The sequence below is a fragment of the Chelonoidis abingdonii genome, chromosome 26 (genome assembly GCF_003597395.2).
Source record: "Chelonoidis abingdonii isolate Lonesome George chromosome 26, CheloAbing_2.0, whole genome shotgun sequence".
Lineage (NCBI taxonomy): Eukaryota > Metazoa > Chordata > Testudines > Testudinidae > Chelonoidis > Chelonoidis abingdonii.
In genome coordinates, this window is record NC_133794.1 from 9,875,299 (window position 1) to 9,890,927 (window position 15,629).

Below are 15,629 nucleotides of genomic sequence, written 5' to 3' on the forward strand. Positions count from 1 at the left end.
CACCAGCCTTCCGCCTCCCTTTCTCGCTGTGCCGCGGGGTCTTTGCCCACGCGCGGCCACCCGCTAGGCGGGGAGGATTCTTCCAGGACCGCCTGCGCCGAGTCAACCCTGCGCGGAAACCCTGCGCGGCCTGAGCTCCGCTCCCACTTTCTGGGAACTCTGTATGTTTTATCACATCCATACCCCTCGCCCCCGGTGTATTTATTGCCCAGCCCTTGGGTTATTTATGAGCAGCCACTGTCTATTTATGCCCCCGCCGGGGGGCTATTTAAGCTATTTATCGGCTCCCCAGCCGCCAGTGCCTATTGAAGGGTTTGATCTGTACAGACTGGCCTGCGCCTCGTGCTGTTCGGGGGGTTTATTACACACCTTGGGGCAGCACAGAAAAGGGGAAAGTCCTCGGGGGTCAGTCCAGAGCGCAACACACTCAGCCCCAGCCCCGAAGAGTCTGTGGCTTCCAGTAGCCCCCACTTAACAACGGTCCTTGGCCCTCCGCCGTCCTTTCCTCTGGTCCCAGGCAAAGCTGGGCCCCTGGCCACCCTCCTTCTCCTCCTCAGCTCCTTGTTCTCCAGCTGGTCCCACCTGGCCGGCTTCCTGCAGAGGGGCGCTGACCAGGGCTGTTGTCTTCTGGGCCCCAGCCAGCCGAGTGTCAGCCATGCCTGGGTGGCTGCAAGTAACCCTTTCCCCCGGCACCTAGTTAACTATGCAGCACATGGAGAAACTGAGGCACACACAATCATCATACAAAATATTATGAAAAATTCCCAGCCACGTGGCTGGCACTGGGGGGAGGGTAGGGGAGGAGCAGGGGGGTTGCAAGGGCCACGACACCCTTGTGCCACCCAGCTCAGGCCAGTACCATTTCAGAGATCAACACCCAGCCCTCCTGCCCCAGCTCAGCCCCCCCGAGCTCCCCGGGAATGGGCCAGGGCCAGGGCCTCTCCCAGGGCAGGGGCAGGGACTTCTGCCCATTACCAGGGGCACCGTCCTCCCTGCTCTGCTCAGCCCCATCTTTGGGAGGAGGGAGCGTGGCTGAGGGGCAGGGGGACATGGATGGACCGAGGGGCAGGACACCTGGGGTCTGGTCCCAGCTTTGATGCCCTGGGAAACCTCAAGCCAGCCCCAGCCCCTAGCGCACCCCCTGGGGGGGAGGGTGCCCGGTAACACACACACACACACCCCTCCCCCCAGGCTCAGCCCTCCCTGCTCCTCCCCACATCCAACTCCAGGCCCCCCCGCCCCAGAACCAGCCCAGCGCTCAGGCCCCGGCCACCAGCCAGGGCCCTGCTCCAGGCCTGGGGGGAGCAGAGTTCTGCTTGGGCGAAGACCCAGGGGCTCCCCTCCAAGTGTGGGGACCCCCCCACCCCTGCAACCCCTGGTATAGGGGAAGGTGCGGACGGTAGGAGAGGGTGTGGTGCCCTCTGGTGGCCAGCCAGAGCACAACAGCCCCGGGGCAGCAGGAGGGTGCAGCCCGCACACGGCCCCCACACAAGGGGGACAAACAGTTCAGGGGTCCCCCCCATGAGACACCATGGAGCCCCCCCCCCCCCAAACAGCACCACAGCAACCTGGGGGGGGGGCAGGTTTATTTACAAGAAAGAGAGAGATAGTTCATCTCACCCCCGGGGGAGCCACCTGCACCCCCACCACTAAGGACAGGAAGGCCCAAGAACCCCCCGCCCCAGGCTCCAGGGACCACAGATGCCCCAGGGCCTACCCAGAAGGTAGGGAGAGGGTAGAGCCAGGGCCACCCCCCAATACATAGGGGGGCCTGGGGAACAGGTCCTAGCCCCTGAGCCCCCCCAGCGACGGGCAGACGCTGTCACTGGAAGTCCTTGGAGTCGACGTGGAGTGGGGGCAGGTCGTTGGCCCCCAGGAACAAGGTGCTGCCAGGCAGCACAGCGGGGGGTGCGTCGCCTGGCGGGGGCAGGTAGGGGTCTCTGCCTCGAAGTGCGTTGGAGCCTGCAAGAGAAAGGGAGCTGGGCTCAGGGGAGCCGGGGGGGGGCACAGGGCCTGGGGAAAAGGGACACAATGGGGGCTGGGACAGCAGAGGCTGCGGGTCGGGAGCGAGGGGCACCCCCAGAGCTGGGCGGAGGGGCTTGGCCTCTTTACTCCCCCCACCCTCTTGGTGCCAAGCGCCCTCCCCATCCCCCGGGGCAGGAACTGGAGACTCACCAGCCCGATCAAAGCTCATCAGGTCCAGTTCCTGCTTTAGCGCCTCCAGCATCTCTTGAGTACTGGCCCCTGGCTCCAGCGCCTCCAGGTGACTGGGTCCCGGCTCCAGCGCCTCCAGCCCATAGGCCCCCAACTCCAGTGCCTCCAGCCCATAGGCCCCCGGCTCCAGCGCCTCCAGGTGATTGGCCCCTGCTTCCAGTGACTCCAGTTCATAAGTCCCCAATCCCAGTGCCTCCAGCCCACAGGCCCCTGGCTCCAGCGCCTCCACGTGATTGGCCCCCAGCTCCAGTGGCTCCAGGTGACTGGCCCCTGGCTCCAGCACTTCCAGTCGATTGGCGCCCGGCTCCAGCGCCTCCAGGTGATTGGCTGCCAGCCCCTCAGCTGCAGGAGGTGCCGCTACCATGTTCTCCGGGAGCCATGGCTCATGTGGCTGCCTAGGAAGAGAGGGGGCCTGGCTTAGAGGGTCTGTGGCAGAGGAGAGGATGCTCTCAGGAATGGGGCAACCACCCAGGCCAAGCCCCAAGGCCAGCTGGAGCTGCTCTGAAGGGTGGTGGAGGGGAGGGGATTCGAAGCGCTGAGTAGCCCTGACTAGGGATGGGAGGGAGTGTAGCTGGGAGTCCCCCTGGAGAGCTCCTGCCACAGTGGGGCAGCCTGGCCAGGGAGAGGGGCTGGGCCCTTGGATGTGGGAAGGGAGAAATCAGGTACTTCCTCTGCAGGGCTGGGGCAGGCCAGCACGAAGGGACCCCAGTGTCCGGCTCCCTCACCTGGAGGACACTCGGATCAAGCGCCGGTTCAGGTACTTCCTCTGCTCCAGCAGGTCCACTGGGGGAAGGGGGAAGAACAGAGGGGTCAGAGAGAGGGGAGCCCAGGTGGAAACACGCCCCAGGGAGAGCCCCCCCTCCTGGTGAGACCCTCCCCACCCCTGCCACCGAACCAGCCGGGCACCAATTCTCACCTAGGGTGCAAATAGAGTAACCGCGAGTGTTGTACCAGAGTCGGGACTGAGGGGCACTGGCAGAGCAGGGTGGGCCCAGGGCGGGGCTAGCAGGGGCTGTGGGTCGGGACTGAGGGGCACTGGCACAGCTGTGGGGTGGGGAGCCCAGGGCTGGGCTAGCAGGAGCTGTGGGTCGGGACTGAGGGGCACCCGCAGAGCGGGGTGGGCCCAGGGGCTGCAGTGGGAGGCGAGCAGCCGGTACCTTCCCTCCTCTCAGTGTAGTATTTCCCGAAGGCCTCGTCCCGGGGCGTGCCGGGATACAGGAACTTGAGGGGGTTCTCGGGGATGTTCTCGGCGGCCACCAGCTGGTAGTCATGGATGATGTCAGGCAGCGGCAGCGATGTCAGCTCCATCTTTGTGTAGGGCTCCACAGAACGGACCTTGGGCTGACCTGGGGGCGGGGGCAGGCTTTGTCACTGCCAGGGAGAGCCCCAGAGACGGGACAGGCTGCACCAAGGTCTCCCAGCGCCAGGAGGACAACCCAGGAGTCCGGGTTCACAATGTCGCATTCCAACCATTAGGTAACACTGGCCCTGCCCCACGATATCTGGCGTCCAGTGCGGGGCGCGGGGGCCTGGGAGGCCAGACTCCTGGGTTCTCTTCCCCAGTGCAGGCGCCCGGCGACAGAAGAGCCTGGCTCCGGGCCTGGCTAGCAGGGGGCCGCGCCCCGGGGAAGACCCACCTTTCTCCCCGGGCTCCACCCAGCTGCACGTGATGCCGCCCTCGCGGGTGCTCTCGCTGAAGCGCAGCAGGAAGGTGCCCATCTGCTTTCTCTTCAGCAGCTGCCGCTCCCACTTGCGGCTCACGAAGCCCATGATGTGCCTGGAGGGGAGCAGAGTGGAGCCCGGGTCAGCTGCCGGCAGAGCCCCCTCGAGGAGCCCCCCTCAGTGCCCCCTCCCTACCATGCTCCTGGGGTCCTCACTCCTCTGGGGCTGCACAGCCCCTGTCCCCTTTACTGGGGCCCCCCCCCCATCTGCTCCCCTAAATCCTCCTCCAGCCTTACACACAAACCCCCATAATGAGCTGAGCCGACCCCTGTTCAAGGTCTGGGGAAAGCCAGTGACGGGAGCAGCTGCAGTTCCTGGCCTGACCAGACAGGGGAGCAGGCACCCCATGCACTGCTCAGATCCCTGCCCCCTCCCGGCCCCCCCTACCCATCCTTCCAGAGCTGGGCCAGGTGGTCTCGGATCAGGTTCAGGATCCCGTCCAGCCAGGTCCAGAAGGAGAAGGTGGGTGGGTTGTCCTGCAGCAGAGAGGAGGTGAGAGGCTGAGGGGAGGTTATGGGGTGGGGAGCGGGGAGGGGACGGCCACACTCAGCAGCAACTTACCTTGGCGAACTTGGCCCAGGTCAGAGTGCTGGCGGGGGTGGCTTCCGGCCCTTTAAGATGGGGGAAGGAGGGAGAAAATTGCAGGGTGCATTAATGAAGCTTCTCTGGGGTCCTCATCCCCCTCCCCAGACTCAGCACCGACCCCCGCAGCAGGGACCATGGCTGTGACCTTCCATTCTCGGGGGAGCGCCCTGTAACCCCCAGATTGTGTATGTATCATCAGGGCAGAGGAAAGCAGCAGAGCTGCGTTGTAGGGTCGTCACTAAAACATGCGGTGGGTTTGGGGAGTGCTCAGCTACCAGCTCTCCAGAGACAACGCCCAGGGGTGGGGGCTGAACGGCAATCACCCGCCATCGTCCAGCAGAGAAAATACAATTCAGTGACTCATCGCAGGAGACAAAAATCCCGTGGGGGGAGGAAAACGGCTTCATCTAGACATTGCCCCATCTAATAGGATTGAGAGTCCAGACTGAGGGCTTAGGTCTTATTTTCTCTTGGTAACTAACTCTGACTTTTTGTCCATCACTTAAAATCTCTCTTTCATAGTCAGTCCGTGTGCTCGTCTCTGCCAGCGAGTTTGCCTGAAGTGCCTGGTAAGGGGCTTTGCTCAGGTTGGCATAGACTGGTGTACGTCCACCTTTCATTGATGAAGTGGTGAACCAATCAATACAGTTGCACCGCTCGTCTGGAGCGGCGCAGGACGGTATATTCCTGGGGTGCGGTGCTGGGAGCTGGCTGGTGCCTCACGAGTGGCTCTGGGAGCATTCACACAATCTAGCTGGGTTTGGGGCTCCATAGGCGGTTGTGCTGAGTGATCGCAGCACCCGGAGGGGTTTGCTGCTTGTCACTGGTAAGGCATTGTGAGAGACTGCCCAGACTGATGAGTTAACGGGGGTGTGATGTTATTGGTATAAACTGGGACCATATAGAACATGGGTTGCAACCAACGTCCTGTAGTGGCACCAAATCCTATCTAAAGGGGGTCATATAAGGTGTCTAAGACCAGGTTACGGGTTACTGGGTATGATTATGCTGTCTGTGTGTCTGTATAATTTTTGTAGTTGAAGTTATGAATATTGGCTGTGTACTGTCTGTATTTCAAACTTGTTCTGTGTTACTGGGAAAGATCCCAGACAAGCTGGTGTTAGTTCAGTTTAGCGTGCTTGATGGCCCATTAGCTACACAATTGACCCATTGAGAGGAGGTGGATACGCCTTGTGACTCAGCAGGGTGTGCAGAAACTGGCCCATGTGACTGCAGACTCCATTTTGCTGTAACTTTCCACAGGAAGAACACAGAAGTGTCCTTACACCTGGAAAAGCCTATATAAGGCGAAGGTTCCATCTCCCATTTTGTCTATCATCCTGCTTCCCTACCTCGGAGGGACTTTGCTACAAACTGAAGCTCTGCACAAAGGACTAGAATGTACCCATCCCAGCGAGGGATGTATCCAGAGACTTAAATTAAACCTGCAAGTTTACTCCATCACTGCTACAAGAGCCGGAACTAAGAACTTTGCCATCACTGTTAATGTAATTAATGCCATTTAACCAGTTCTAGCTCTCATCTCTATCTTTTTTCCCTTTTATGAAAAACCTTTAATTCTAGGATTGGCAACAGCGTGAATTGTGGGTAATATCTAATGTGTCACATCTGACCTGGGTCTGGGGCTTGGTCCTTGGATCGAGAAACCTTTTTTCTTTACTGGGTGTTGGTTTTCATAACCATTCATCCCCAGGACCGGTGCACTGGTGGTGATACTGGAGACGGAGTGTCTAAGGAAATTGCTTTGCGTGACTTGTGGTAGCCAGAGGGGTGACACCGAAGTCTTTTGTCTGGCTGGTTTGGTTTGCCTTAGAGGTGGAAAAACCCCAGCCTGGGGCTGTAACTGCCCTGTTTGAGCAATTGGTCCTGATTTGCCACTCTCAGTTGGATCCCGCCAGAACCGCATCATCACAGGGGGCACAGTGCTGCCACAGTCCCAGGCTTCACCCTGGGGATCCCTTCACAATCGCCCCCCACCTTGATGCTGCAGAGAGGAAAGTGGGGTACAGGGAGGAGACGCGACTCCCGCAAGGTCAGACTCGGGAGGAGAACCCAGGCGTCCTGGCACGCCCTGTGCCATTCCCCCCACCCTCGCTGCCCACCCCACACACGTGGGAGGGGGCAGTGCAGAGGCCAGGGGGTCCGGCCCAGCTGCTCTGAGCCCCGTGGACTTGGGGGTCTTCCCTTTAGGCTCACTCTCCCCTCAGCGCTGCCCAGAGACCCCGGTGATGGGCTTCAGCCAGGACAGGCCTGGGCCTTCCCCCCCAAGAGGAGTCTCTGCCTTGCAGCCCCTAGGGGTGCTAGTCAGGTGCTGACCCCCCACTCCCATTACCAAAGAGCTTTTCCGCCAGCATGTGCAGCTGCTCCTTGTCCAGCCCACGCTCGGTGGCGGCTGAGAACTGCCAGCTCAGCACCTCGGCCAGCTGGGCCCAAGAGGCGGCCGGCGGCGCGGAGAAGAACAGCTGGTTCTGCAGGGACAGCGCAGGGGTTAGTGGGGGAGGGGGGCTGGGATGCTCTGGAACCAGATCGGGGCCCCACCAGGCCCTGCTGCTGGAGTGGCATGGGGGCATACAGGCCACAAGGACGTGGCTGCAAGGGGCCCCTACACTTGGGCAGAGCCACGGGGGGGCGGGGGGGAAACGCGGCCCACCCTGGACCGAACCGAACGTGAGGAAGAGATGTCCCCACCCACTGTGGTGTCCTGACCCCCCACAGTCCCCAATTGCGCAAAGCAGCCGTGACGCTGGCCTGCGGGGGGGAGCCCCTCACCTTGGGGTCTGGGCTGAGCATGTTGAACCAGAGCATGGAGGCCCAGGCGCTGGAGAACTGGTTGTTGCTGGAGATGATCACCACAGGCAGGGTGGATGTCTAGGGGGAGGGGAGAGCTGTCAGCAGGGGAGGGGGAGTGAACGAGACACCCTCACTGCCCCCCCAGCCCCTCCTCGCCCACCTGCAGCTCCAGCGCCAGCTCCTGGTACTTATAGTCCAGTGTGAACGTGATGAGGTGCAGCTCCTCCGTAACAGCAAGCAGCCCCTGCAACAGAGGGGGGTGGGGGGAGGTGTCAGCCAGGGGCCCGACCCCCCTGAACCAGGGGGTTTGGACCCCTGGTGCTTCAGCGCCTTCCCGGGGGTCCCTGCAGAGGGGCGACCGCACTGGGTCTGGGTTTGTAAGGGAGGTTGTGACCCAGCAGGGGGAGGGGCTGAAGGGGGGCTGGGCACATCCAGGGCAGCAGTAGGACCCACCTGGGGTAGAAGCCCCCCCAGAGGGAAGCATTTAAGGGGCTGTACCCCTTAAACCCACTGCCAACTCTCCCCCCCGCCCAGCTCTGCCCTGGGCTGGTCCCCCCAGGCTTGGCTGTAGGCGCCAGCCCCCACCCCCTCGGCCGGCCGGGCACACGCAGGAAACCCACCTCGCTGGCACCTTTGCTGCCTTTGCCCGAGGCCCCGGCCCTCTGGTCCTTCAGCGACTGCAAAGGAGAGAGTCAGTGCTTGGCCCCTGCCCGCCCAGCTCAGCCTGCAGCAGTGGGGCCACGGGGCCGAACCACCTGTCTGGGGCAGGGCTCCCCACTTCCCCTCCCCAAGCTGAGAACCCGGGCGTCCGGGTTCAGCACCCCAGCCACCCTCTGCTTCCCCGTCCACTAAGAACCCAGGCATCCAGGCTCCCCACCCCAGCCCAAGCTGGGAACCCAGGAGTCCGGGCCCTCCCACGCCTGGCCCGTACTATGTGCCGGAAGTCGCAGACCAGCCCCTCCATCTGTGGATCGTCCTGGACCAGCGTCTTGCTGGTGGACGTCAGGATGTTGAACTTCCGGAACCTGCGGGAAGAAGCGAGAGGGGTGGGGCCGTGAGGCCGGCCGGGCTGCACTGGGGCAGAGACCCGGGTTCAAATCCGGGCCGGAGCAAGGCCCTGGCTGGGCGGGGCCAGAGACCCTGGTGATGGGTGCCCGGTAAACACCCAGGAGAGCGACAAGAACCCTCTCAGCCCCAGGCACCTCAGCTGGAGCAGAGCCAGTGCTGGAAACAAACTGGATCCCTGCCCCGGGACCAGATCAGGGCTGGTGCCCCCAGCCCCTAGAAGGAAAAGGCCCCGTTCCCCACTCTGCCCCTGAGCCAGCCAGTCCCTGCCCTGGGGCTGGATGGGAGCCAGCGTCCCCTAGAGGGGAAACGCCCCGTATCCCAGTCTGTCCGCTACTCACCCTTTCACGTCGGGGGGATGCCTGCAGGAGGAAACACAGGACACCACCAGTAAATCAGATGCTTTTACCAGGGACCCTGCCCCGCTAGCCCCCCTGCAGGGCTTCCCGAGCCTGTCCCCACCCGCCGCTCCCTGCAGAGTTTCTGGAGCCTCTCTGCCCCAACCAGGGTTTCCATCCCCCAGGCAGAGCCGCCTGTCCCCTGCCCCCCACCCTCTGGGCTCCCTGCCTTGTGGCTGGGCTGGCGTCCAGGCCCCGGGGGAAGGGGGTTAAGGCCCTCACGGGGGGGACATGACTCACTGGTCGAGGACGATTTTCACCTCCAGCCGATGGCTTCGATCCTGCAGCTTGACCAGGAGCCTGGGGGGAGAGGAGCTTGTCACCCTGGACACTGGCCTGGCAGGCAACATGGCCTGCATGGGGTGGGGGGGGAAACGGGGATGATGACACTCTGCCCCCAAGGCTCAGCGTCCCTCTCCCTCTAGCACCCGCTCCCATCGGGGCCCATCCTGCAGGGCCAGAAGCAGGGATCTGCCTTGGGGAGGGGCGGGGGGGCAGGCTGTGGAGTAAGCGCCAGCCCCCCCCTGCACAGGATGGTCAGGGACAGACGGGCACTGTGGTCGGGGGGCTCACCTGGCGCGGACGGAGAATTTGCTGCCAGTTTTCAGCACCAAGGGTCTCCGGTTGGGGAACGGCATGATGGGCTGGATTTCCACCACAAAGGCACTGGGGGAAGAGGGGGGAGGTGTTAGCACCCCAGGGTGTCCCCAACATGCTTCAATCCCCCCCACAATACCACATAGCCCAGCGACCCCCCACTCTTCTGGCCTGAGCTGGCCGGTCTCTGCACCAAGCGGCTGTCTCTGCATGAAGCATCTTCACCTAATAACTTTCATGACTTCGTATTATGCCTCTGTTTGCCCACAACTTTGTATCAGATCCTTACAAAGAAACTTTGCACTGAGCCTTGGTATAATGTTCAAAACATGTCTTTTTGCTAAGGGTAGAATGAGACTCCCCCCCCCAATCAATGGCCCTGTTGAACGAACGAGGGGTGAGCGGGTAAAGGCTGGAAGGCAGCACCTCCAGGCAGCTGGCGAGGGGCTAGCAGCTGGCGAGGGGCTGGAAGCCAGACCCAGGGGGCTCACTGAAGAGGAGCAGACGTACTGACGCATGGGGTGAGAAGCGAGCACCTGCTTTGGGACACCCTCTGTGCAGCACTGGGACAACCCCCAGGAAGCAGCAGCACAAAGGACCCACGGACACAGACGGACTCTGAACGTGGTGCAGATCTGCGTCTGAGGGAAGCTGCTCTAAGGGGAGGGGTCTCGCACAGGACCCCGGGTCTCGTCTTGTCAACATGGAGCATGATCCGGATCGGCAGAAGCCCGGCTCCACCCGCCCCCATCAAACTCACCCAGCCAGTGCGGTTAAGGGGAGCAACTCACTGGTAACACCACCACGACGTGTGCGTGTGCAGTGTCTCCTACGCACGTGATACAGTGTTGATTGCTACACGTATTACCAATCAATGTGGTGCTTTGCCTCATTCCTCCGAAAAGATCCTGTGCAGCACTCTAAGTACAACACTGGTGGGGCAGCCCCCTACCCCCATGTACCCCCATGCGCCTAGGAGCAGCCCCCTGCCCCCTCCGCATAATCCCAGCCCCCGCATGCTCCCAGGGCCAACCCCCTGACCCTCCTGCATCATCCAACCCCCTCCTTCACTCCTAGGGGCAGCCCCTCCTCCCCCATGCACCAGCCCCACCCCCACGTACACCCAGGTTCCTATGAGGCAGCCCCCCCAGAACCCCCCTCGCCCCAGCACCTCCTCAGGAGGCAGGAGAGCTGCTCCTGCAGCCGGCTCTCCAGCAGGGGTCGCTGTGCTGCCAGCGGGTCGTGCAGGTAGGTGAGTTTGACGTGCTGCTCACCCAGGGCTCGCAGGAGGCGCCAGAGCTGGAAAAGCACCTCGGCCGCCCCCGTGAACCTGCGGGCGGAGAGGAGCTGGGTCAGCCCTGGGGGTGGGGACCCCTCCAGGCCAGGGAGCCGCGTCCCCCAGCGGGATACACACAAGGCGGCCCAGAGACCCACGGCAAGCCGGCCCGGGACAGCTGGGGGGACATCTCCAGAGAGCGGCTGTGTCAGTGTCGGCCCGTGTGACCCACATCCCCCCAGGCAAACACCCGCTCGTTTCTCTTCCCTAGTTAATAAACCATTGACACCTTTCGGACGGGACTGGCTAAAACCGCCGGTGCCAGGACCGGATCCTGGGGGAAGTGCCTGGCCCTTGGGATGGGGAGTCACCTAAATATTGGGATGACAAGGGACCATCTGTGCCGAGGGAGGGAGACAGGTCGCAGAGCCCCAGGGGCTGGCTGGGACGCTGGGGGTTCACCTTTGTCCCTGGGTTGGGGACCTCTAACTGCAGACTGTACAGCCAGCCTGGGGGTTGCGCTCGGCTTTGGGGTCCACCCAGCGCCTGACCCCCTCCCCCAGCTGGTGAAAGGGTCCCAGACTCCTGGGGGGGGGCCCCCCAATTGCCCCCTACCAGGTCTCCAGGCGGCTCAGGCTGGTGTCGCAGGCTGCCCCGATGCAGGCCCTCCGTTGCCGGTCCTTCCACTCGGCCAGCTCCTCCAGCAGGAAATCCCGCAGCGTCTCGCAGCGGCCCAGCAGCTCCTGTGCCCGGGCCAGCACGTCCTGCCAGAGACACTGTTTTTGTGACCCCAGGCGACCAACTGGGGGGGGGGGCAGGGCCGCCCTACCGGCTCCTGCCAGCTTGGCGGGGGCACAGTGAGACGCCATGGGAAGACGCAGCCACTCGGGGCAACCAGCTGTGCACTGCTCCACCATGACACCGATCGCCCAGCTGGGAGGCAGCCCTGAGAAACTGAGGCACGTCGGAGAAGACCCACTGGGGAAGGGACCCAGAAAATGCCCCCAGAGAGAGAGGAGTGTGTGTGTGTGTGTGTGTGTGTGGAGGTGGGGGTGACTGCCCCCTGATCCAGCTGCACCAGGTACCCACAGAGCCCCCTACGAGGCGCCCGTCAAAGCAAGGGCGGGTCCGGTCCGCATGGGGAGCCCAACCTGCGGCGCCGGTCCACGTGTTTCAGCCGGCCTGCCTGCGCTCCGTCTGGCGAGGCCAGGTGTCGGGCTGGAGGACCCACCGTTCGCTGGGAGACGCGACAGGGCGGGTGAGGGGGGGGGGGGGGGACAGGAGAAGGCAAGTCATGGGTCAACCTCCCCCTAGTGCCATTGTGGGAACAGCCCCCGCCCCCTGCAGCGCATGCACACTTCCTGCCTTGCCCCCCTGCAGCACAGTGCCCCCGCTGTGCCCCCCACCACCCTGCAGCACACCGCCCTCCGCCCCTGCTGTGCCCCACCCCCTGCAGCACAGCACCCCGCTATCTGAGCCCACACCCGCTGAGCCCCTCTGGCCCCTGCAGTGCAGCACCCCCTACTGAGCCCCCTGCCGCGAAACACCCCCCACTGAGCCCTCTGCCCGTGAGCTCCTCGCTGTGACGGGGGGGCAGTGTGACTGCGAGGGAAGAGCACCCCCTGCTGAACCCCAGCTCATAGCACAGGAGACCTCAGCCCCCTAACGCCGCACGAGGGCAGAGCTGGCTCTGGGGAGGAGCCCTCCTCTCTGAGTCACCCCCTGCCTCCTCGCCTGGCTTTGCCCTTGTTCACCTGCCGTGCTCACCAGCGCCCCCCAGCCTGGCCGCCCCAGCACGCTGGGGTAGAGCAGGCAGGGGGACCCCCCCCACCCCTCTGACTACCCCTCGCCCCCGTATCTCTGCCCCATTCCCTCCCCCCGCCAGCCAGCCTGGCCCTGCCACTCTCTGCCTGCCCGGGCTCCTCACCAACCATACGGTGCAGCTTAAAGCGGAAGTCAAAGGTGTCCTGCAGCTCCTCTAAGTGGCGCACTTCGCGATCCAGCTCCTGGGAGTGGCAAGGGAACCGGGTCAGGGGCAGGGAGTGCCTGGGGCACGGGCACTGGCACAGCTAGGCTGCCGGCTGGCACGGGGGCTGGGCCCTGGGGTATGGAACCACCTGGTTGTAGGTTCAAACCCAGCTCCGGGCGGGGAAGGGGGCAGCACACCAGGCTCCATATGCGATAGCTGGGCCGTACCCACCTGCACCGCTGCCCTGGCCTCCACCAGGCGCCGCTCGATCTTCTGCTGCCGGTCCGTCTCCATGGGGGCACTGGCCGGCGGCTGAGCTGAGGCCTGAAGGGGGTGCACAAGAGACAGGCCCCTTTTAGCCCCACACTGGGATCCCTGCCCCACCCCACAGACACAGCCAGCCGCAGGCCAGAGGGCGGGCAGGGTCCCAGGGGAGGAGACAGATACCCAGGAGAGGGGCTCTCCCCGTATGTGGTGTTAGGGGGCACTGTGCTGTGGAAAGCCAGGGGAGGGGGGGAATACCAGAGCCCCCCCAGCCCTGCTTACCTGCTGGGCCGCAAGCCCCCTGCTCAGAATGGCCTTCTCCTCCCGCAGCAGGTTGGCGATGATGTTGGCCAGCTGCTCCGGGCACTCCTGGTACTTGGCCTGGAAGAGAGCACAGGGGCGGGGTGTGTCAGTGGGGTGAGCACAGCACCCCACCCCACCCCAGCACCTGCCCCCCAGCACCCTGCTCCTACCTGTAAGTTGAGCTTGGCTTTGCGCAGGTTGTGCTTGAGCACAAAGTCGTTCTCGCTGGCCCCGAAGCGACTGTACTGGTCGTCCAGCAGGGCCAGCAGGGTGTGGAAGAGCATGTGGGCCTGGGAAGAGCGGGGCTCAGCCGCGGGGGGCTCAGCCGCCCGGTTCCTGGGGCAGAGACAAGGGGGCGCACTGCAGAGACCCAGCCACAGCCAGCTCCTGGACTACCCCACACTGACGGGGTGGGGCGGGTGGGTCCCTCTACTGCCAGTTCCCCACAACTCCAATGGGGGATCCATGGGGCCACGCTGGGAGAGGCACCCAGGGGTCTCTGAGGGAGCCCCCAGCTGAGCTATTTCCTGGGGTTCCACCAGCCTTCTGCTCTCCCTTCCCTCATGTCGGGGGGGGGGCATCTTTCCCCTCCCCCCGAACCTCCAAATCAGACACCACCCTCCACGTTAGAGCTGAGACAACCCCTGCACCTGTGGATTGTGGGTCCCCGCTGCTGACCCCCCCACCACATTAACCTTTCCCTCCCTGGCCCCGCAGTTACCAGTTCTGGTCTTCGAGCCAGGGGGCCAGGTACTGCCGCACCTCCATGGGCAGGTGGTCTTCCGAGTACAGCCTGTGCACCTGCTCCAGGTAGACTTTCTCCAACTGCTGGACCTCCTGCCACTGGGCCATGGTGGGGCCGTCCCCGGCGTCTCAGCCCCACCCCTGGGAAGGCAAACCAGGGCAGCAGGTGAGCGGGGTCCCCCCTTCGCACCCAGCCCAGGGCACCAGCAGGACGAGGACCCCGGGCCAGAGACAGGGCCAGGGGCTGGGACATGGGGCCTTTCCCCTCTCGGGGCTGCCGGCTCCGATCCAACCCCAGGGTGGGGACTGGCTGGCGTGGGGGCTCCCCAGGGTTCAGGGCCCAGCTCCCCCCGGGCAGGCTGTTCTTAGAACTACAGAGAGGCCCAGATGTGGTCCCTGCTCACCACATCTGGGGCTGCTGCTCCTGGCTGGTGGATGCAGCTACGTTAGTGACGCCTTATTTTGGCGGTTGGCATTCCCATCTCCTCCCCACTCCAGCCGAGCCTGTCCTGCCCTGGGGCCGGATCAGAGCCAGTGCCCCCCACCGCCCCACAGGACAGGCCCCATGCCCCCGCCACCAGTCCCCACCCTGGGGCTGGATTGGAGCCAGTGCCCCGCACAGGGGACAGACCCCATGTCCCATCCTCCCCCAACCGGTCCCGCTCTGGGGCCGGATAGGAGCCAGCACCCCCCCGGACGGGAAAGGCCCCGTCCCCCTCCCCCCCCGAGCCAGTCCCGCTCTGCGGCCAGATCAGAGTCAGTGACCCCCGGAGGGGAAAGGCCCCTGTCCCTGACTCACACGGAGCACCCAAACCCGGGGCCTGCACCGTTCCCGGCTCCGCAGCCACCGAGGGAAACAGCTGCTGCTGCCTTGGCAGGATCAGACACAAGCCAACCACCCCCCCCCGTGGCTCTAACCCAGCCCCCTCCCAGCCCTGACCCCCTGGGTGCCGCTGAACCAGGCTCAGCTCAGTATGGAAAGGGGCTGTTGGAGACACACACACCCCCGCCCACAGCACTCCCAGCTGAAAACAGCCATTGGTGTCTTTCGGGGCAAGAATCCAGACTGGGCTCCACCTCCCCAGCTTGCCGCTGCCCCTCAGTCCCGACCCGCAGCCCCTGCTAGCCCAGCCCTGGACTCCCCACCACCAGCTCTGCTGGTGCCCCTTACTCCTGACCCGCAGCCCCTGCTAGGCCAGCCCTGGGCTCCCCACTCCCAGCTCTGCCGCTGCCCCTCAGTCCCGACCTGCAGCCCCTGCTAGCCCAGCCCTGGACTCCCCACCACCAGCTCTGCTGGTGCCCCTCACTCCCGACCTGCAGCTCCTGCTAGCCCAGCCCTGGGCTCCCCACCACCAGCTCTGCTGGTGCCCCTCAGTCCTGACCCGCAGCCCCCTGCTAGCCCAGCCCTGGGCTCCCCACCCCCAGCTCTGCTGGTGCCCCTCAGTCCTGACCCGCAGCCCCCTGCTAGCCCAGCCCTGGGCTCCCCACCCCCAGCTCTGCCGGTGCCCCTCACTCCCGACCTGCAGCTCGTGCTAGCCCAGCCCTGGATCCCAGCCCAGCATAAAAGGAACCTCCAGGTGGATTCAAAGCAGCAGAGTGATTTGGTGCAGTTGGCAGAGGGCACCCGATTCCCCCCCCCCCCGATTGTTACAGTCTCCCTAGCAAGGGCAGAGTTTCCAGC

The 15,629-nt window shown here is 64.1% G+C and overlaps 1 protein-coding gene across 1 annotated transcript; it reads right to left on the reverse strand.

Annotated features, from left to right (window-relative positions):
- Positions 1-343: 343 nt before the first annotated feature.
- Positions 344-14,789, reverse strand: STAT2 (signal transducer and activator of transcription 2). The gene is made up of 24 exons (XM_075061030.1): positions 14,748-14,789; positions 13,926-14,089; positions 13,375-13,540; positions 13,184-13,282; positions 12,869-12,961; positions 12,596-12,674; positions 11,820-11,905; positions 11,284-11,432; positions 10,564-10,722; positions 9,369-9,461; positions 9,036-9,095; positions 8,739-8,759; positions 8,264-8,357; positions 7,953-8,009; positions 7,493-7,576; positions 7,312-7,410; positions 6,875-7,010; positions 4,498-4,547; positions 4,324-4,412; positions 3,852-3,991; positions 3,372-3,560; positions 2,940-2,997; positions 2,176-2,609; positions 344-1,962 (listed from the first exon to the last, which is right to left on the reverse strand). Exons 2-24 carry the CDS (start codon positions 14,054-14,056, stop codon positions 1,823-1,825), a joined length of 2,706 nt encoding a protein of 901 aa, XP_074917131.1. The 5' UTR covers positions 14,057-14,089; positions 14,748-14,789; the 3' UTR covers positions 344-1,822.
- Positions 14,790-15,629: the final 840 nt, after the last annotated feature.